General features: G+C 36.8%; 1 protein-coding gene across 1 annotated transcript in view; it reads right to left on the reverse strand.

The window, feature by feature from the left end:
• CNTN5 (contactin 5) overlaps positions 1–22,711 on the reverse strand; it is a 361,776-nt gene that overhangs the window by 144,842 nt on the left and 194,223 nt on the right. The window contains exon 7 of the mRNA XM_065645468.1: positions 13,455–13,557. Coding sequence (XP_065501540.1) covers positions 13,455–13,557 — 103 coding nt within the window. The remainder of the gene's footprint in view (positions 1–13,454; positions 13,558–22,711) is intronic.

Consider the following 22,711-nt stretch of genomic DNA (forward strand, 5'->3'; position numbering starts at 1 on the left):
AGGTCCACAGTAAGAATACTTTATGGTGGTAAAGTGCAATACTACCCAGCAACTGCTGTTTTATGAATGAGATCGGTGTGCAGGTTTACTTTATTTGGTACCATAAGGTTTCCATGCTTGATGCACATTATTACTTATTTTCCCTTCAGACATGCCTCCAGTCAAATCAGTGACAAAAATGCTTTTGCTCTGTTGTCATGGAAGAAAACTGGTTCTGCTGAAGAGAACTGATAACGGGATTTTTTTCATAGCGTGTATTTCTGAGAAACCATGAAGACACTATAAACCATTAAAGTTGTTTCATTTAGCTGCTATGAGAATATTCTGAAATTCATGTGTTTAGAAAATTTCCATTAAATTGCATTTAACTAATTTTTTTAAAATTTGCTTTTGTATATGCTACAGAAAATAAATTTGTACAGCATGGCAAATACAAATGAAACTTGTTTTTCTCTGGGTCCTTAGGAAACATACTTTTAAAAATCTCACTTTTTTCTTCATCAGTATGAGGTAGTAAGTGGAATTTTTCAAGGAGATAAAATTTAGCTGTGTAACTTAATGATTTCAAAAGAAAGTACTCCAAAACTGCAAATCACTACTTGCAGAAAATTTGTAGTTCTGTTTAATGAACCTTCTTATTTTCCTTGCATAACTTACAAGAAAGGTATGGATTTTACACCTGAAATAAAAATACATCTATGTCTATTTCTCCTCTGTGACTTGTGTGAGAATGAAATGAAATAATGAAATATCTCTGAGTGAAGAAGTGAAAGAATAAAAATGTGTGGCTCATCTAGTAAACTCATAAAATCCACCATAAAAGCTAACGTGCACATATTGTTCATCTTTTCAAATGATCCACAGCTTTTTAAGAAACAGAGGAACAGCAGCAGTATTTCTAACATTCACATGAATTTAATGTAATATGCATAAGTGTTAAATGTTATAATCACTACAATCCATTTTTATTTTGGTCTCAGCAGACATCTATGGGAATGTAGTTTCCTTGGTTTTACTTGATTTCAAAAATACCGTCATTAAACCTCTTGTTCATCTGAGCTGAAACAGAAGTTCTAAGTGGTCACTGATGGCTGCGATGGGCATCACTGTGGGTTTATTCACTTTGAATTTGTAGAAAATATGAGTTATACATTTACATTTACATCTAGAAGAGATTATAAGAGTAAATTTTCAGCAGTATCTTATTTGTGACAAGTGCTATTGAATTAGTTGGAAATTCTTTACCAGTTTCATTGGAAATAAAAATGTTTCGAAAAAACTATTGGAAGCAATCTTATACATTTTGTGTTTTTTTGTTTGTTTCAATTTCATCTAAAAATAATTTGATTAGATCTATAAAGCATATATATTCCTGCACAGGTTCATATCGTAACATACCTTGAAAACCTAGAATCATAGAATGGTTTGGGTTGGAAGAGACCTTAAAGATCATTTAGCTCCAACCCTTCTGCCATGGGCAGGGGCATTTTCCACTAGACCATCTTGCTCAAATCCCCATCCAACCTGGCCTTGAATACTTCTCTGGGCAGCCTGTTCCAGTGCCTCACCACCCTCATTGTGAAGAAATGCATACCTATGCATTTGAGACTAGAAAAAAACCTTTTACCTTATGCCCTCCAGTCTTGCAACTGTGTTAAATATCTTCTAATTATTAGAGGATAATTATGTAGGATTACAATGTCGAGTAGTATCATGAAATTCTCTCTATTAGATATTTTCCAGAAACACCCATCAACCATTCACACAATTCTACCTTTAAAACACCCCATATAAATCTGTTCTGGTCATATGTGGAGATTTAGGAGACAAGATAATAACTTTTCCCTTCATTTGGTTATTAAAATATAATTATTACTTATGAAATATTGCATCTGTGAGTACTGGTAATTTAAAAATAGAAATAGAATAGAAGGAAAGGGTGGTGAGTTTGAATCCTGTGTGTCTGAGCAAGTCCAGATCTTTAAGTCACATCAACACATTCATGACTGGGCTAAAAAGGTCTGACACATGTATCAGTGTCATATACTAAGGTGGATGTGCTTTCCTGCCACTGTTGGCTTGTTCCTCATGGCACAGAGCAAAGACAGTGTGCCTGCTTGGCTGCATGTCCAGCTCCAAGTAATTTTCTTCACATTTTAAGTCCTAACATGTTAGAGCATCTCTAACATCTAAAATAGCGGTATGGATAATGATTCATTATCTATAATGATTCACTATTCATAGTGAATCGTACTCCAGAGGCTTTTCTCTACTAATGGATGAGACCCTAAACTGTTAGCTCAAACTTGCTCTTTACCTGTTTGATAGCTGAAGTTAGATAACATAACTGACAGTTCTGGTGATTTCAAAGGTTTTTCCAAATTGTAAAATTCATGTTAATCATAAACACAAGAGTCATCTGATTAAGGTCTAATCAAACATGAAAACAGAAGATCCACAAGAGGTGAGGTACTGATTTCACAAGGAGTGAGTAAAGGTGAAAAGCTATTCTGTAACCTCCTATTTCTCCATTTAAAAGTTAGATAATGGTTTTTACTCTTAATGAAGTCACAACAGCACAGCTAGATGATGAAAAATTTAATAGAAAAAAGCTGAACATCTCCTCTTGTGGATTCAGTGTTGGCCAGGTTGCAAAATTCCATATTATATTTTCGTCATCATAGTACAGCAAATGCTACATTGTGGGATGGAGGAGGGGTTGAACTACAACTATTAAATAAGGACAGAAGTAAGCTCTGTTTTTCCTTCAGCCATTCAGTGACCCTTTTTTTCTATTCTCTATATAACACCCTGCCTCAGCTTGCTGGCCGAGAGCACTCTGAACTAAGTGGACATTTTTCTAAAAAGTATTAAAGACATAACAACAGATAAATTTTCATCAGCCTGTGACTTGATCAAGGCTGTTGAGAAGAGAATCCAAAGCAACTTGAAAAGCAAAAGAAATATATGACATCCACTGTGTCAGTTTGGGGGATAACACTTGAAGAATCCACAAATTTTAGAGGAGACAAATGCTTTGAAGCAGAGAATTTGCCTGAAAAGGTGACATGGTTTTGTCAGGAGTTCATATGGATTCCCAAGGCCACAGTAGTACCGTATTACTGTGTTTACTTTCCCTATGTAAAGCTATTTTATAAATGGACTTTCATGTCATTTTAAGCTGTTCCAAACATTGTCCAGGTAGAATTTTTGTAGCTGGCACATTAATCTAAGATTTCCTAACTCTTCTGTACAGGTAAGGCTAGTGTATGTGCATAGATCAGTTCCAGAGGAGTAGTTACAATGAGTCCAGGACTTCCAGAAACAACTGGTCTACTGCCAGTTATGACACACATGAGCATCACATGTAAATCCGGTATGTCTGCAGTTCACAAGATTGCTTTGAACCTGCTGATCAGCTACAGAATTTGAAGACAGTGTGACAATTTCTGGACGTGCTGGATTAAAGGGTCTTGTAGCACACAGTATTATATGCATTTACTTCTTTGTGGGAAATCTTGAAGAGAAACACAACAATGGTAACTCTGGGGACCTACTATTGACAATTGCCAGAATTTGTTTCCTTCTTATCCTCTAAACCTCTGGCAGAGACAGAAAGCCTATATATGTGCTTCTAGATAGTAAGTTTGGAATGAAAAAAAAAAAAAAAAAAAGCTCCTCCATCTTTAAACCTAAAGCTGTGTAAATTACCGAACGAAGTTTTTAGTAGCATTTACAAGTTTGCTTTGATGGTTGTGAGAAAGAAAGGGAAGGGGTTGGTAGTATCCCTTCCTCAAGTATGACATTCTACTGATGGTAACTTGCAGTTTGGTGTTTTGTTTTGTTGTTCCACTTGAGATTTACCAAAATATTACATTACTATGAATTATTGCAATATTTATAACAGCATTATAAAGTCTATGCAGAACAAGCCCACTTAAAGGGAGGCAGAAACCACTTCAGCCTGAAAAACAGGAACAAAATCCAATCCTGGTCTAGCACCTTATGACATAAATTCTTATTCAGTATGAGCTAAAAATGAACTTTAGATTGATGAAAGTCTTAGAAAGATTTATTTGACATAAACAATATGTGCTGTCAAAGAGAAAAAAATCCTGGATCTATTCCTGTCTTATATAAACAAACTCAGCTTGAAGATGCCACATTGATGTTTAAAAAGCTTCCTTCCTCTCCTCACAAGTTTACCTCCAGGGGAAAGGACATTCCTACATATAACACTGACAAATGCTGTTCTTCTGAGAATGTTCATTTCCCTCTTGGATTGTTTTTTCATCAGTAAACTTTAAGAGTAGCTTCCAAAGCTTCCAGGTTTGGCATCTGATAGAATTAACAAATTGTTTTTCCTAAAGTGAGAAGTGGTGTGAAGGAGAATGGAGGAACAAGAGTTTTTGTCCTCTGGGACTTAGAATCAAATAATTCTATACCAGTTTTTGCCTCTATCCTGCAGTCTGATTTGGGGCAATTCATTCTCTTTTAGTTTCCTATGCCATGGCTTTGCCATTTTATGTCTCTTTGCTCTGTAGATGAAAAAGAGACCACCATGATAAGAATTGCTTTCAAGAGTAAACGCAAATTACTACCTGTGGACTTCTACACTGTGAATTTGCTTAATACTCAATGACATTAAGATGCTAATGCTTCTTGTTCCCCTAGTAATTCTCCTGTAGGTAGGAAACAACCTGAATACTTGAGTCCCTAGTTCGAACAAGGAATTGGACATATAGCATCTAGAATCATCTGCTCCATTTAATGCAAGCCAGGGATCTTGGCATGTCATTAAATCGTAAGTACCCTAATACATTTAAAAGACAATTCAAAACTAGCTTTCTCTTTGTCTGCAAATTGTATATTAAATCTGGTTAGAATTCCACGGCCCTCCAACCTTCATTTATCAATGCAGTCATTCATCATGTACTTTTATACTTTGTTTTGACCAGCAGATCCCATGTAGGTATGTGCTACTGTCACAGGATTCGGTGGAAATGAGAGCCGTAAATGTGCACTGAATGTCCTTAGCACAGAATCAGGTTATCTGTAAAATCAAAGGTATTTCTATATGTCACCATTGTTGTGGGAAGAGGCAAGAATTGTTTTATGTTCATGGAAAAGTACAAGGAGACTTAATAATGTCCAAAAAACAATACCTAGAAAGGAGCAGCTGCTGGGGCTGAATGGCCATTCCACTTCAGACAACATTTCTGTTCTCTGTCTCTTGACTGCCAGCCCACTGTAAAAATCTGCTGACATATCCCAAAGAAATGGCCAGCAGAACTGTCATTCTTGACCCTAAAAGGTGAAGCTTGTTTTATAACACAGATGTTAGCATTATTTTATGCTCGTATTATATTCCCATGTTTATACTAAATACAACTCAGCTGCTGCTTACGACCTTGACCCCTCACTCATTCTGATGACTCTGGAATGCAGTATAGTGCAGTTAACAGAGGTTAACTTTAAGTTTGTTATAAAATGTGGTCAGTACATTAGGTCTGCTACTTCTAAGCATAATACCAGGGCTGGAGAGGTAGATTCACAGATTTATATTAAGGAGATTGATGTAAGAAAAGATTTTGATCTCAGAATAGAAATGCTCATGAGACTTCTTGGGATACTAGATTAGTGGGAAGGGGTCAGGTCAAGGGAAAGTTTTCTCTGCTTTTCTTCACAGTTTATAGCAGGAGATGCCTCCTGACGGGTCTGAAGCCAGAAAAAATCTTGCTGTCTCCAGACTACACATGAATACCCATTCTGGATGAGTATAAATAAGGTAATATTAGATTTGCCAAGATCAGCCAACAAAAGGCTAAAAGGTAGGGAAAGACATATGGAAGACTTGGGGCATAGTTTTAATTGATGGGCTGAAAGGAAAAGCCATATTTTATGAATTTAAAAGCAGAGGGGGTTAAGTTTTGTCCTTTGCAGTTAAGAAACAATATAGTGCAACACTGGAAACTTCTGTTCACCCATATTGAGGGAGCAGATGAGTAACTGCATATGTTAGTCAGAGAAGTGTATAATCTGTATGCATGACTTATAGTGGGATTATTGTTCATGAGTCTTGTGGTCCTGGCAGAAATTGTGTATAGCTGAAGTCCAGAGGTTGAAAAGAAAGAAACCAGATATTATAAAACCTTTGACCAAAGATGCACTTCTTGACTGCCTTTAACCTTCTTCTTTTCTGAAATTGCTCTCATCCTCATTACGTTGTTTGCCAAACACAGACCAGACCTCAGAGAAACATCATTTCAACATGTGGCCTTGCAAAGTCTATTACATCTGCAAAAAGATTTGCAATGTCTAGAACTCTTCTTTACAGCCATTACGCCATGTCAGTGTCTTAATAAGTGACACCAGAAAAATAACTTCTTCAATTACTTCATGCAGTTCTCCACAGTTCCGGTCAAATGCTCTTCATTGGATCATAAAGATTTTTTATATTGCCACTTTGATCTTTGCCTAGATATCCAGCTCTGGAGCCCTCAGCACAGGAAAGACATGGACCTATTGGAGAGGGGCCAGAGGAGGCCACAAAAATGACCAGAGGACTGGAACAGCTCTGCTGGGAGGACAAGCTGAGAGAGTTCGGGTTGTTCAGCCTGGAGAACAGAAGAAGGCTCCAGGGAGACGTTATTGCGGCCTTTCAGTACTTAAAAAAGGCCTGTAAGAAAGATGGGGACAGATTTTTTACAAGGGCCTGTTATGACAGGAGAAGGGGTAATGGTTTTAGACTAAAAGAGTGGAGATTCAGGCTAGACATGAGGAAAAATTTTTTACACTGTGGGTGGTGAGACACTGGCCCAGGTTGCCCAGAGAGGTGGTGGATGCCCCATCCCTGGAGACATCCCAGGCCAGGCTGGACGGGGCTCTGAGCAACCTGATCTAGTTGAAGATGTCCCTGCTCATGGCAGGGGGTAATTGGACTAGCTGAGCTTTAAAGGTCCCTTCCAACCCAAACTATTCTGTGACTCTAACCATCAGAAACATTGTTTAAAAGAAAATCAGGTCAAGGAGGTAAAATAAAATCCTATATTCCATGGATTTTAAAACTTTGAGATATTTATTATTAGAATGGATTCAGAGTTCATTGTTTCAAGAGAATGTTCTAGAAAATTTCCCATATTACAAGCCATTATATTTCATTCATTTTTGTGACTTAAATATATGCAATTTTATCTTATTTTTATTTGATTTCATTCAGAAAGCAAGATTTTAAAATAGACTGAGCTGAATTCTTGCAAGCCATATTGTAGATGGCAGAAACTTTTATGACTGAGCTATAAATCTCTTCAAAACACAGTTTACAATAGAATTATTAAAGCAACATTAACTATAACAGCATGAACAATGTTTCTATCATAACATTCTTGCTATAATTCAGTAATAAAAGCAAGTCAATACCTCTATTTTATTATTATATTTAAATAAGAATATTTCACAATAAAAACATAGTCTTGACATTACTAAAGTGAACTGGGCTAGCAGTTAAAAAGAATATTGATATACTGTGTAGATGTTACTATCATACAGAAATAGCACAAGCATAAAACAGTCTCTCAAAAATACAGAAAAACAATATGGTTTGTAAGAAATATTGTCTGTCAGCACTGTTCTCTATTGATTCTTTTGATTAAAATCTCTGTGTGTTCATCTATGTTATTAGAAAATGACCATAGTGAAAAAAAGGATGCATAAAATTTAATTTTTTTAAAAAAACAATCTTTTTGACAGTCTACCTGGCTCAGGGATCCTATTTTAAAAGGAAAGATTGAAAACTTTGGTAACCTACAAGTACAGCAATAGCCCACATACTTTAATTTGTTCTAATGAGAAATAAAATGTGATTACTCACTCAAAATTGGCTGTTGGCACTGTATAATACAAACTTTATTTCCCCCCTCCCCGGCTGGAGCCAGAAAACAAGTGAAAAATGAGTTTTAAATGGAGAACAAAATAGAAACTCCTGTATGATGTGGTGTACAACAGAAAATGCAGTAAGAGAAAGGCTGAGGTGTAAGGGTCAGGTAGGGTGAGTGCATTATATACGATTGGACATTAAAAAAATTCATGTGAAAGAGTGGGTGTAGAAGATTATTTGAAAGGCAAAAAAGAAGTCAACCTGGAGTTGAAGGAAAAAAAAGGGAGAAAAAAAAGGAAAAAAGTGATAAATTTCTGACACTTCCTTTTTATGGCATTCCTCTGAGGGCAAGGTCTGTGCTCACTGAGAAGGGTTTTAACTTACTGCTTTTCATGTGAGCTTGGACAAACCAATCCTATATCATTGTTTGAACTATGAAACTATGCCTGCTTTCAAGTCCCATATTAAAATAATAGTATTAAAATCACTTATGAGGAAGTGTTAAAGAACACTCGGATGACCATCACTGGAAGTGCTTCACTAATGAATATCTCAAGTGGTGGGGACAGAACTTAAAAGTCCTTTGATCTGTCAGAACCATTACTTTCATATCTTTTTAATGGAGATCAAAATGAAGACAACAGAATTCTTCCTTTTAAAAAAGTACATGGAAAAAGAAATGAAAGAATTAATCGGTTGCCTCCAGATGTTCTTGGAAGCAAAATGAAAATGGCAACCTGCTGTCACAGAAGACAGTGACCAAGAAATGGCTTTTCTGGAGCACGAAAACCCAGGAATGCTGTGATTTGTGCAAGTGTCAGCTGGGAAAATGATGGCTTCTTCACCAGAACTTACCCAAAGAACAAGGGCATGATCAGTCTTCCTGATTTACATATTACACTTAAGTTCTGACATTGAAATGATGGACTTATTAGAAAAACATCATCTGGACAACAAACAAAAATCTCATTGCCAATAAGCTCATTTATTTGTTTCACCAAAAATTTATCTTTTCTTTCTAAATAACAGAGGATAAAAGCAGTGAGAATTGTGTTATTCACAGGTAAAAATTCATCATAACGCTGGTTAATTTTGTTTTAATATGGATGTTTCGAATTATTACATTCAGTAATTTTTGAGGAGACTTTTTCTTTTAAAACTTATTTTATTTTTATACGATGCTTAATGTAAATCTTAATCAAAATTTAGCAATTATGTAAATTTAAAAGAGGTAGTTCTGTTCTTACAGAAAATTCAAAAAAATAGAAGATGTTAATACTGTTATTTCCAGGTTGCTTTTTTTAAAAAAAAATAATTCTTTCAAAAAAAGAAAAAAATGATCCCCTATCTTCTTAGAAAACAAACAAAAATTCAGGTGTTCCTATTAAAAATAATGTAATTAAATGAGCAGCAGAAAACAGATCTGTATGCTATATATACAGCTATATATGAAACAGATGTAACCAAAACACAAGTTGTTGTGCAGATATGAGAGTGAATATGGCTATAAAAACAACCTTTCAACAAAAGTAGGCCAGCATAAGCACAGAACACAAATCGTGATACATCGCTAATTGAAAAATGCACACTCTGATATACAATACAGTAGATTTTATTTGACTCCTCTGCATGTCATGTCTTCTCTTAGATCTCAGCAGTAAATCACAGATATATGCAGTGATTTCTTAGCCAATGACTGATGCTCATTATAAGCAGCATTATTGAATACATATCCTTTTGAGATGTTTCACTCCTGTGAATTTCACTGTGAATTCTTTAGCAAAGCCTATTTATAAGTGGCATCAGTAACATAATATTTTTATTTGTAATTGGACCAGCTACACATTGCTTGGGTCAGAATAAAATGCTCCTTGGAATTTCTATCTGTCAAGCAATTAAGACATTTGATTTTAGTTTGGAGACAAAAGCTGCACAGCTCCAATTTATTTAATTCCTACAGCCACAGTGACTGGCAGTTCTAAATAAATACTATTAATAAATCATTAATCTGTAACTAAAGACTAGGGTCTTTCTGGAATATTTGCCAAATGTCTGCTGCAAGAAATCTCACTGGAATGTCTGTCATTCTCACAATTACAGCAGAAAGAGAAGAGCAAGTGTTTCAGACAGCTAAATTAAAGCATGAGAAAAACAGCAACACATTGGTTTTAAGACTGTAATAACTTCTGTGTTATTTACAATAAGAATTCAAAGTGTCAAATCTCAAAATACTAAATAGAGAAAGAAGAAATTTGTTGCTGATTCAGTCTGGTAATGGGCATCCATGGCAGTGTAATAAGAAAAGATTCTTAAAAGCTATTGGAGATAAGAGATGGGGACAAAAAATGAAAACAATGAAAATGAATAGGAAGTATGATGCATTTCTACCTCCCATCTCAGCGTTCAGGTTTCAAATGAAGCTAGAAATGTCATTCATGTAATTATTACCATATCAGGTTGAAAGTAATTTCAACTCAGCTGATTTGATTGTTCATTAATGGCTGTGAAAAGAAGATAACAAATGTGCACGGTAAAAATAGCTACCCATTATAATAGCAGCAAATGGGATCCATTTATTAGATAACCTTAAATTCCTTGATGGCTCAGGTGTTTGTTGGGTTTTTGTTGGTTGGTTGGTTGGGTTGGGGTTTTGTTTGTTTGTTTTTTGAGGGGGTTTTATTCATTTGTTTTGTTTTAGTTTGTTTTTTCTTTTGTTTGTTTATTAAAGGTTAACACCAAATATGAACATGGAAATAAATTATCTGAAGCCTTTCCTGTCAAACTTCACCTTCCTTATGTGGCTGTTTGAATACTGACTGACTCTTTGAGAGGGTTTACTAAATCTCAGAGTGCTGATGATGGAAGGTATCAGCAGCTGTGTTTCTTGCCTGTCAGTGATGGTTGCAAAGGACCACATGTGGCATACCTCCTCTTCACTGGAAAGTGACAGTTGACATGTAATCTGTCAGCAACTGTAATTTAATTCCAGCAAAATGAAGAAAACAGAAACTAACACGTTGGTTACTGCTTCAGCCATAGCCAAGAGTCCAAAAGGGCCTGGTTGCCAACTATTGACCTCGCAAAAAATTGTTTAGTGCTGCTGACAGGAGAAAGCCCGGAGCCACCAGCCTCTACAGAACGGCTCTTTTCTTCATATATTTTAGAATTTCAAAGAATCATTCCATTTATTGCTTTTCTATCCTCTCTCATGTACCTCTTTCCCTGTCTTTCCTGCATCAGACTTCTGTTTTACCCTACAGATGTTCTTCCCTCACATGTGCTTTCTAAACTACTGCTTACATTTATGATGGGAATGAATTTGCAAAAGCCCCTGTCACTGTCTAAGGGCTTCCCTATGTGGGCTATGGTCTCCCACATTTTGTTTGGACTGGTTTGGCTATCTTCTGTCTCTCCTTCAACTTCACTGAACGTAAATAGATACAATTAAAATACTTTTTCAGAATTTCTCTGTAATTATTTAAGAATACTTTTTGGTGACCAGCTCACTGACAGTATCTGGATGTTGGTCAAACAGGAAAAACAGGCAAGAAGGAAAGCAAGTTTAAGACATATCTCATCCAGCCAGTAAACAGGAACCATTAAGACAAAAATCTGAAGAAAAATCAGTGACACATGAAGGTCAAAATAACTATAAAAACATTTTAGAAGGGCTATCAGGTAGTAGAGGCAGGGTTTGAAAGTTTGCTCTGGAAATCCAGACCTGCTGAGCAAGTCTTAAAACTCCTTTCTTCTTATGTTTTGTTCCTACTTAAGTATACAAGCAAGAGGAATTGGTATGGAAGATATGGTACTTCTCAGACTAATTGATTTATGAAGTTCATCTACAGGAGTTCTAAGGACAAATCTTTCCACTGTTTCTTAGTCAAAACCAGACTATAAAGAATCTGTATGTGCCTTGGTAAGCTATGAACTAGAAAACCAAGCAGGATATATGATATTGAGCAGCACGACTTTGCGGGGAGAGGGGAAGATGTCCAAAAGGAAAACCACTATAAAAAGGAAATTAAAAGAATTAAATACAGTAAGATTCCTTTCGATATGCTGCCCCCACCCTCCCATCCACCTAGAATTTGATGTATTTCTGAAAAAAAACTGCCCTTTATATTTCTTTACATATCTTTAGTGAACTATCACTGTCGAAACACCTGTTTTTAGCTACATACATGTGTAGCAGGTGCACCACCCCCTTCAAAATACCAGCAATTTCTAGACCGATGGACCACTACGGTCATGTACGTACCCCTTAGTCGACAAAACAGCGTCCTTAGCCAATGAAATACCTCATCTGAGAGAAGTTTCTAGGCCACTGACCATATATGACCACATATCACATTCAACTAAGGCAGAAATGGAGCCTGCCAGGAACCCCATTTTGAGTTGTTTTTCCTCAGAGCAGTCGATCTGCAGTCAAAGACTCTCCCCTTGTATTGGGACACTGCCCAAGGAAACCTCCTTGAGGTCCGAGTGCCCTGGCCTTACTGGTGAGTGGTTGCATGTTCTGTATTGCCCTTGAGAGTCCTCATCCTATGAGTGAGTGAACGCGCATTTTAATTTATCATTCAAAATTTTGGGGATTCCCTGAACTGGAGTCGGCTGTGTAGTAATTAAATCCCAATGGGCATCACAAACCTGTTGCTTGCAATGTTGTCCGAGGGTTGAATGATTTTGGATAAACCCCATTTCTAGTTGTTTTTCTTCTGAACGATTTTGGTTATAACAAATTTGTTTTCAGTTCATTGCCTGTCTGATCTGATTTTTGGTGTACCTCCGTGACATGTACAGAAGAAAAAATAATTTATTTAAATCAGTAGAATTGCTTCTTAGTTCTGACTGTATACTACCTTTGCCACCCATATTCTTGGTAACAGTAATACTTGTAACTGCCACAACAAAATTGAAATGTTATCAATTTCATTCTATATTCTGTAATCTGAATAGTGTATAGAAGTAATTTCACTTCTTATTTAATTTGTATGAAATAGCAAAGAGGTATTTCTAAAACCTTTCTCTCCCTAAACTGATTTATCAGTAAACATAAAAACCCCCTTGACATAAATACTAAACACCTAGTATAGTAGTACTATTATGTCAGGTAGAAACTAGAGAATTGGCATTGCCACAAACTGTTAGGCCATGTTTAAAACATTACACTCTTATCTTCATCTGTAAACTGTGCATTTGGGGAAAAAAAAAAGCTACTAATCTTGTTTATTCTCCATCTATGAATTTTTGGCAGAATAAACTCTAATTTACTGTTTTATAGTATCAGTGAATACATGGGTAAGTCTGGGAAAATTTGCAATTAAAAAAGTTCCCCTTTTTGTTTACAAGAACATTACTTTTCATTTTGACAGAGAATTTTAACTTGAATGAATTACTATCTACAAAAATGCCTGGGCAGGGAATTCATAATTGCCTACTTAGTCAATTGGTTACTTTGAGTGTGCGGTAAGGATTGTCTGTGAAAATGAAATTCAACAAAATAATGAAACCACAAATTAGGCATGTCACATCTTAATAAACAATGATGTCTAATTATGATAGAATCTGGACTTACTTGCCAAGTGCAAAACACTCCATCTTAACAGTAGTTCCCCTTGCAGCTGTAACTGTGTAGGGAAAATGGACTTCAATTTTTGGTTCATATTCCCCCATCACACCTGGAAAATAAGGTATGTTTAAAATATGAAATATCATCAGTTTTCCACTCGTTGAGATTATCACACAAAAACCCTGCGGTTTGCTGGGCAGCTAGCAGTAAAGCTAGGAATTGATGGAGATAGCTTCCTTTGATCTGATGTGCTCTGCTTAGGTCCAGTACATATTCTAAAATGCTCTTCAAGGTTACCAGCAGCACAACAGTGAGCTTAAGAAAAAGGATTTATTTTCTCAAAATGGGTTAATATTTATATTTTGAAAGATTAAAGCAGGTAATCAATTTTAGAAGGATGACTATTTTCACAGACCAAAGCTCTGTTTACTAATGCAGTGACAATTACAACAAATAAATCAACATATCACACCATGTTCAACTGACAACCTTCTAAGCTCAACAAGAAAAACATTATGTAAGAGCATTTGTGTATGCAGATACAGAGATCTGCAGACACGTACAAAGTTCAGTTATTTCATTTTCAGTGAACATTTTAATTTGGGAAATGATTAATTTTATTGAGACAACATGCTTATTACAGTAGGATACAAGTAGGAAAACATTAGGAATGTGAAAAATCTAAATATTGAAATCAATAGAGTTACGTGGAATTTGCTGTGGAGTAACTGACAGCTTTGGAGAATTACAAGAGTTTAGGAAATGAGAAATGATCAGGGAAGGGAGACAGGTTTTATAAGGTAAGGTGAGAGGTTTGTATTTGATGTGACTTGGACGAAATGTCATAATAAGAATGTCAGGAGGAGAATGTGACCCTAACAGCTGTGTTTGGTTAGATGGGAGGTGGGCTACTGGGTTAAGCGATACTCGGGAACTAAAAACTATATTAAAGAAAGAATTGTGTGGATTTTTAGATGAAGTAGACCGAATAAAATCTGACTTGTGGACATAGTAGCAACAAAACAAGTCTAGTCTAAATTAATAAAAATCAGTCAAGGTTCTCCAAAGAATTCCAGAGCAAGCAACTAGGAACAAGAGAGGAAAAGAGATATCTTATGCAAGAAAGAGAAAGGAAAGGAGCATAACCAGGAACATGGAAGTGGGAGAATATGCGATCTGCAACCGAGAGAGCAGGTGGCATAGATAGATTGAAAAACAACCCACAGCATATTAGAGAAAAAAAAAAAAAAAAGGCTGAAGTGGTAAAACATATACTCCTAGCCCTGCAAATGTTCCCCATGGACTCAGGAATTTCCAGTGGGGCTGTGCCCTCTTCCTCCTGCTGTCCCACAGCCTCCTGCACCTTGGTTCTGGGAAGAAGTCTAAACATATATGCATTTAAACATGTCTTTAGGGGCTTAAATTCAGTTAGAAATCTAAATGTTTCTGATATGTTCATCAAGTATTAATAACACAAGTAGAAAGCATAAAATGCTTTTAATTCAAACAATTTAATTCCATAAATAATGTGGCTTTAGAAATAGCAATAGCTTTCTTTTTAAAAAAATATTCATGCAAGTATTGCATATAGTGCACATTTTTCCTCAAAAACAGAATTGTAGAATCATAGAGTGTTTTGGGTTGGAAGCAACCTTAAAGATCATCTAGTTCAAATCCCTCTGCCATCAGCAGGGACACCTTCCACTAGACCAGGTAACTAAATCAACATTTTGACATTGATTTATGAACTTATGAAGAAATACTGCCCCTTGAATGTAAAAGCAAATGCTGAATCAGTTCTGTCATTAAAGATTAAAAGGTATTTTTTTGGTAGAAAAAAGGAAATTAACCTTTGTGTTGTGGTTATTGAAATGAAATCGTGGCATCAACCACATTCCAGTCAATTAAAATTTTCCCTAGCCTAGAATGAAATCATTCCTAGTAAAATCTGTCATAAAAATATATTCCCAGTGGCTTGTACTATGTCAATAAATGTCATAATTTAATTACCCTCCTTGTGACATTTACTGTTTTCTGACCTTTTTATTTGTGATCCTGAATACCAGTTTCGAATTCATCTCAGTTAAGTTATTCATGATTTTATAAGATATCTGTCATATCCCCTTTTAGCTGTCTTTTACAGACTGAAAAATCCCAGACTATTAATCTTTCCTTACAATGAATCTTTAATATACTTGCAATCATTCCTAGTGACCATCTTGCACTGTTTCAGATTTCATTCTATCATTTTGAGATGGGAAGATGAGAACCCCATAGCAGTATTGAAGTTCTATATTTTTTTTTTTTCTTTTGGTCCATTTACCTTTTTGCACTTGAGCTGATGTTTATCCACAATGGTGTGTCTTTACTGATAATGTCTAATAAAGGTACTATATTTTTAGGTTTAGGTATTATATACATTTGCACTTCGTGACATTATTTATTGCCTGTCCACTCTATTATCACAATATCCTTTTGCAGCTCTTGACAGTTAGGTTTAATTTATACTATCCTTAATAGTTTCATATTAACAAGCTTTTCTAACTCTGTGTTCATTTCCTTTCCAGATATTTTACCTGTTGAATGGTGAAGTCCCAGAAAGGTATTCTGTGGCTTAACAGACAATCTCCCAGTTCTCCAAACTGATCAGATACCCTTCCAACAGGTGGATTTTTTTTATCTGTTGCTAATTCAAAATGGGGCTGTCCTTCAGCCCCTCTGAGAATTTCATTTCCTTGACAGCCTTTGATGAGTGACCCTGTCAGGAGCTATTTGAAATGAAAGTACACAGTGTTACCTTGACCATTCCTATTCATATTCTCTCAGACTCTTCAGAAAAGTTGTATACAGATTGAAGCATGACTTCCCTCTTTAAAAGCTGCATTCATGATATACGACAGTATGGTAAAATTACTGTATGATAAATACAATCCTACTAATTGTACTTTTTAATGTATTTTCTATCAAAACACTTCACACAGAAGTCAGACTTACTGATCTGTAGTTCCTCAGATGTGCCTAGGAGTCACTTTTTTCCAAAAAACACCTTTTTCTACCTGCAGTCCTTCTGGTGAAGGAAAATGGTGCATCCTGCTTCCTTCCATATATGAGTTTGGCCTTGGGGATTTGTTAGCATTTGTAATGTCAATATTTCTTCTAAAATGTCTTCTATTGAAGCTTCAATTACAAGAACTGCAGTCCTGGTAGGGGAACCTCCAGAAGTTCCCTTGTAGTGAACACTACTGAAAATAGTTCATTTGGGTTTTATGATGCAGCCTTATACTCCTGAAATCTTCCTTTTAAATGTCTGTCATATGTTGACATATGTGTCATACTTGCTGACAGGGTTTGTGATTCAATGAATTAAAAAAGGGTTTTTTGGTTTTGTGTAAGACACTATTCCTGAAAATCGTGTTAAAATGTCATATACTGTTAAACATTTGCCTTTTTTAGACCTATAAAAAATGAAACCCAAAATAGGATTAAATTCTTTTTGCATTTAAAATAATACAGTACTTATGATCACATCTGAGGAACAGTATTATCTTTCAGACGATATGTTTTTAACTTACATTAACTCCCTTCAGTAGGTGCAGTCTGTACAAGTATTGAATGTTCTTTGTAAGTCATGTCATCATTTTGTATTCCTAATGAAACACTGATCTACTAATGCTTTGTACCATGTCCTCTTCTTTTGGGTTATTGTTACACTAGCAAGCAATGTGCCTGCAGCAACTGGCAGAAAAATGTAGAAAAATTACCCAGCAATTGCTTGGTCTCCCTATGAAAATTAAGAAACGAAAATCTATTATTGCATAGGGATATTTTTCATCCTTATTATTTATGATTTTCGAGACCAAGGAGGCCATTGCAGTTGCATAGGCATCAAGAGAATTATCAAGGCCATACCTTCCCACGTTAAAGTATAATTGCTTTGCTATGGCTATTGTACCTCCAGACTCTTTTATCTTTCCCAGTTTCTGTTCTGGTCACTACGAGCTGGTAATGGTAAAACAATCACCATCTGCATTTTCATCAAGATTTTTGTGCATTTGTATCAGGTACTAAAAGGAACCTGAGCTTTTAAGAAATATCAAGACCTTGAGTTACGTGCACTAGAATCAATCTCTCTCAGACTTATACACATGAATTTCTTTCAGAGGTTTGGTTAAGGCCATAAAAAATTCTCTCAAGTCATTTTTTATTTCCAGTTATCAAACATGAAATACAACAATAAATAAAATTGATCAGCACAGAATAAAAACATAATATCTGATTTTCAAGCAGGTAACAAATCACAGAGCTCACGTGGTCTGAGCACTATAGAGGAACAGGGAGCAGTTCTCAGTGCTCCTGTGCTCTGCCTTACCATGAAAATACCTCCTTTGGACAATATTTTACCTTCCCAGAGATGAACCCAATGATTCAGTCTTCCTTAGGCCAATTAGTTTACTACACTCTCTACTTCACAAGCTGTGCTCCTCAGCTGAGTTCAGATCTGGGTATGAAAGTGCTGAATTTGTGATCAGTATGAAACACACCACTTCAAGATAAATCTGACTTACCAGATCTTGAAATTTTGTCTGGGAATAAAAAAGGGTTTCAAAGCCAAACTTTCATGTTCATTTAAGTAAATCTTACCTCTGGTCTTTATTCTGAAACAAGTCACCTCACCTTAGATTTCCCAGTCTCTGAGTCTCTGCCCTTTCAGTGTGTATGAGAGGGAGGCTTGTCCATGTTTGTGTCCAGCCAGGGCTTTCCCTGGCTGGGTGAAGTCGAACTAGAGCTGAAACACTAATAACCCTTCTGTTATATATCTGATATTACTGAAAGAGGTACTGATTCAAATGACTGAACATATCTGAGGACTAAGCACAGCTTGACCTTGTTAGAATTAATGGTTTGTTAGTCATATGGGCAGAAATAGAGCTCAATATTTACAGAAGAGATGATTGCCCTATTCCCTCCTTCAGATATTTTTTTACAACAATGCAATTATCACAGAGCAATTATTACGTATTCTCCAGCTCAGGTAATGAAAAATCTTCATTAAATCATGTTTAATTTTAATAAGTGGTTTCATTTAGTGAGTTGTTCCCTTGACTTGACTACAAATCTGTGACTTGTGGTCAAATCTCCACTATCCAAAGTGTCTTATGAACCCTTAGTTACACCATTGTCTGCATTTTAGTTTTCCATCAAAAAACAGAGATAACTGCGTTCACTGAATCACAATAATGTGATAAACACTGATTGTGATGTGCTCACATACCACAGGAACAAACGTAATAAAATTTCAAACATTTGCAGATATTACTATAGCTAAAACTGTTTACATTATCCCCTGTGGGCCACTTAATGGAAATGGAGAATGGAATAAAGTACCAAGAACAGTTTCTGATTTCAGTCGTTTCAGCTAAGCACAACTGAAAGAGCTACAGACAGAGTATCAGTCATTATCACTTTGAAAAGGACTGCTCTACCTCTCCATTTAGCCTGTCACTCCATGTGTAGTGTAGAAACATTGTGAGTCTATGACTATATCCACACAATAACACTTTTTGCCTTAATGGAGAAAAAGAAAATCAGACTGCTGAGAAATCATGACACATCATCTTACTCCAGCTGTGTAGAGGCTAATGCTTCTGTTCTGCTAGTCTTCCAGATATTAACTACCCTCTGGAATTTCCAGGAACATAAGCTTCCATAATGGCTCCTTAAACCCTTTCAGCTAAAATGATTTGGGCTTGTTTTGAACTGTTTAATTAATAGCTCTTTAACTTATTTCAGAAACTCATTTTGAATGGAAAAGGTTGTAGGGAATACTTGAATAAGTGGCTGATAAGCTTTTAAGACAGTACCTAGAAAAGAATATCAGATTCCTGGCTAAACATCATCAGAGTACTAGGGATAAAATGAAAGCCAAAGTTTTCCTGTGCTCAGGAAAAAGATTAGGCACAGATTTATACTTGCCATTATTTTATTAGCAAAAGATACAACCCCTATAGTTCAGTGATTAAGAGTGTTTGCTTGAGAGCTTTGGGTGAAGTCCCTGATCTTAATCAGATGGTGTAGGAATGTTAATCTGGTTCTCTTAAAGCCAGAATAGTTCTGTAATCACAAAAATACTGGGGATTCTTATTGGTTTGGATGTTCCTCTCAATTTCTGGGAAACCTCCTGAGTAGTGATGAACTTGGCCTGATGCATAAGAATTTTTTCCAATAATTGCACAGATCAGAAATTTAGTTTCCTACCACATTGTAATTATGATCTGCTGTGTGAATGTATCCAAACCGAGAAAATTTCGATGAAGGAACTATGGCAGGAATGTTCATGCATAATTTCTTCTCCTAGCAATAATTTGTGATGCAAACTAGGGTTGTCCATCATGTGGGTCTTTTTGTGACAAACATATTTAGCATTTTCCCTGAAGACCTGCATCATTAAATGTCTCCAAGTATTTATTTGGAAGAGAGACCCCTGAATACATACATTTACAATGACAGAAAATTCACAGCAAAACCCAAATTAATTCAAATATTACGATGATACCTACCATTGCATTCTGACTGCAGCAGAAATTTTCAATGCATTGGGAAGAATTTATTGACTCACTTATTCTAAATGGAAGGACTAGCACCTGCTAGTCAACGTGAGATTTTTGGATTTCAGGAAAGCCTTTGATACTGTCTCTCACAGTGTTTTCCTGGACAAGATGTCCAGCACACAGCTGGATAAACACACAATACAGTGAGTGAGGAATTGACTGACGGGCCGAGCTCAAAGGGTTCTAGTAAATGGGGTTATGTTGGGCTGGCGACCAGTCACTAGTGAGGTTCCGCAGGGATCCATCTTAGGGCCAGTACTCTTCAATGTCTTTATAAACGACTTGGACACAGGACTTGATGGAATACTAAGTAAGTTTGCCAATGACACAAAATTGAGAGAAGTTGTTGACACTCTTGAGAGCAGAGAGGCCCTGCAGAGGCGTGCTGGTTTGACTGAAAATGAGTTAATTTTCTTCATGCAGTTAGAAACCTTTCTTTTTCATAGCCAGCACAGTCATTATTTGGACTTAGTTTGAGAACAAGAAGATAAGACCCTGGGACAGAGTTAATGTTTTTAATGACTCTGGTCTGAGAGCCAAGGATATTTCGAGCACTCTGCCCACAGGTGTGAGGGGGAGCATAGATGGGGCAGAGCTTGACTGACACCAGACTGATGTATGATGTATCCAGACCGAGTATTCCATCCCATTAGCGTCATGCTTCATATATAAGGAGAGCTAGGATCTTCCACTCTCTCACATTCTCTTCCCTTTGCTCTTGGAGACCTGTTTGGGGGAGTTCTGTTCAGGACTTTCGTTAGTTTGACCTTTTGCCATCCTGCCATTTTGCAGAGGCCTCTGGGCCTTTCTGCCTTTTTCCTCTCTTCTCTCTCTGGGATCGGCTCTTTGGCCCAGGTGCTGCTTCCTGGGACTGGCTGCTCAGTGCGAGTTTGTGAGAAATTCCAATGATTATCTTTTATTTTATATTCTATTTCTGGTTTATTATACATATATTTTTTTTTTACTAGTAGTGTATTAGTATTTTGCTATTTTATTAAACTGTGTTTATCTCAATCCAAATTTCTCCCTTCCCTTTTGATTCCCTCCGCTATGTAGGGGGTGGGGAAGGAGTGAGCAAGAAGCTATTGTTGTATTGATAACTCGGGTTAAACCATGACAAGAGGGATCTGGACAAATTGGAGAACTGGGCAATCACCAACCACATGAAGTTCAACAAGGGCAAGTGCTGGATTTTGCACTTGGGACATGGCAACCCTGGCTGTACATACAGACTGGGGGATGAGATGCTGGAAAGCAGCTCTGTGGAGAAGGTTCTGGGGGTTCTGGTCAACAGCAAGTTGAACATGAGCCAACAGTGTCCCTGGCAGCCAAGAGGGCACCCGTGTCCTGGGTGCATCCAGCACAGCATCGCCAGCCGGGCAGGGAGGGGATTGTCCCGCTCTGCTCTGCACTGGTGCGGCCTCACCTGGAGCACTGGGTGCAGGGCTGGGCCCCACAGGATAAAAAGGATATAAAGCTACTGGAGAGTGTCCAGAAGAAGGCTATGAAGTTGGTGAAGGGTTTGGAGCGGAAGCCGTATGAGGAGTGGCTAAAGTCACTGTTTTTTTTCAGCCTGGAGGAGACTGAGGAGGAGGGGCAGGTACTGACATTTTCTCTCTTGTGACCAGTGATAGGACCCAAGGGAACAGCAGGAGATGTGCCAGGGGAGGTTTAGGTTGGACATGAGGAAAAGGTTCTTCACCCAGAGGGTGCTGGACACTGGAACAGGCTCCCCAGGGAGGTGTCACGGCCCCAACCTGACTGTGTTCAAGAAGAGACTGGACAACGGCCTCAGACACACGGTGTGAACTGCGGGGTTGTCCTGTGCAGGGACAGGAGTTGGACTCGATGATCCTTGTGGGTCCCTTCCAACTCAGGACATTCTATGATTCCATGCTATAAGTCTCTAAAAATTTACTGTAGGAATGGTTGTCTTATGATAGCTGTCCACAATATTCCTTCCACTTAGAGATCTCTTAGCCAAGTTCTGAGCTATAAATTTATCATTTTAGAAGCCCTAAAAACACTCACGTGAAATTGCGTTCTGCAAAGCACTGAACACTAAAGTACTAACAATATTTTCATATGTTACTCAGAGAGCAAATCACATCACATATCACTGGATGGAAAGAAGTCTTTACTAGAATTTATCCTAATATCAAAGAAAAGCTAGTAATTAAGTTTCTGAAAAAAAAAATCTTAATGAATACAGGACAAGAAGAGAACAAACTCTTCTGTAGTTTACAGCTAGGGGATAAGATGTTCATGTATTTCTAGGTATGGAACTATAAATGTAGAAGGTGGTCACATTCAACCAAACCAAGTTATTTAACTGAAGTTTAAACAAAACTTTCTTCTTCCAATTTAATATCCATCTTCATATTATAGTTCATTTTATTAGTCCAGCAGCTACTCACCAAACTCTGTCTGGAAAGCTCTTTCTAAAAATAGGTTTCCTATCTTGACACATTTAAAAAATTAGTTATTTATAACTAATAAATGACATAGAAACATGAGAGCTTTCTCCCTCTCTTGAACAGCAAATACAACTAAAAGCACTTCATTTTCAATTACAAGTGGGTGTATTATGACTGAAGCAAGCAGGGGCCAAACCCTAAGGATACAAAAGCAATGAGGTAAGCTTGGAATAAGCAA

This window comes from Caloenas nicobarica, chromosome 1, assembly GCF_036013445.1.
Source record: "Caloenas nicobarica isolate bCalNic1 chromosome 1, bCalNic1.hap1, whole genome shotgun sequence".
In the NCBI taxonomy this organism is placed as follows: domain Eukaryota; kingdom Metazoa; phylum Chordata; class Aves; order Columbiformes; family Columbidae; genus Caloenas; species Caloenas nicobarica.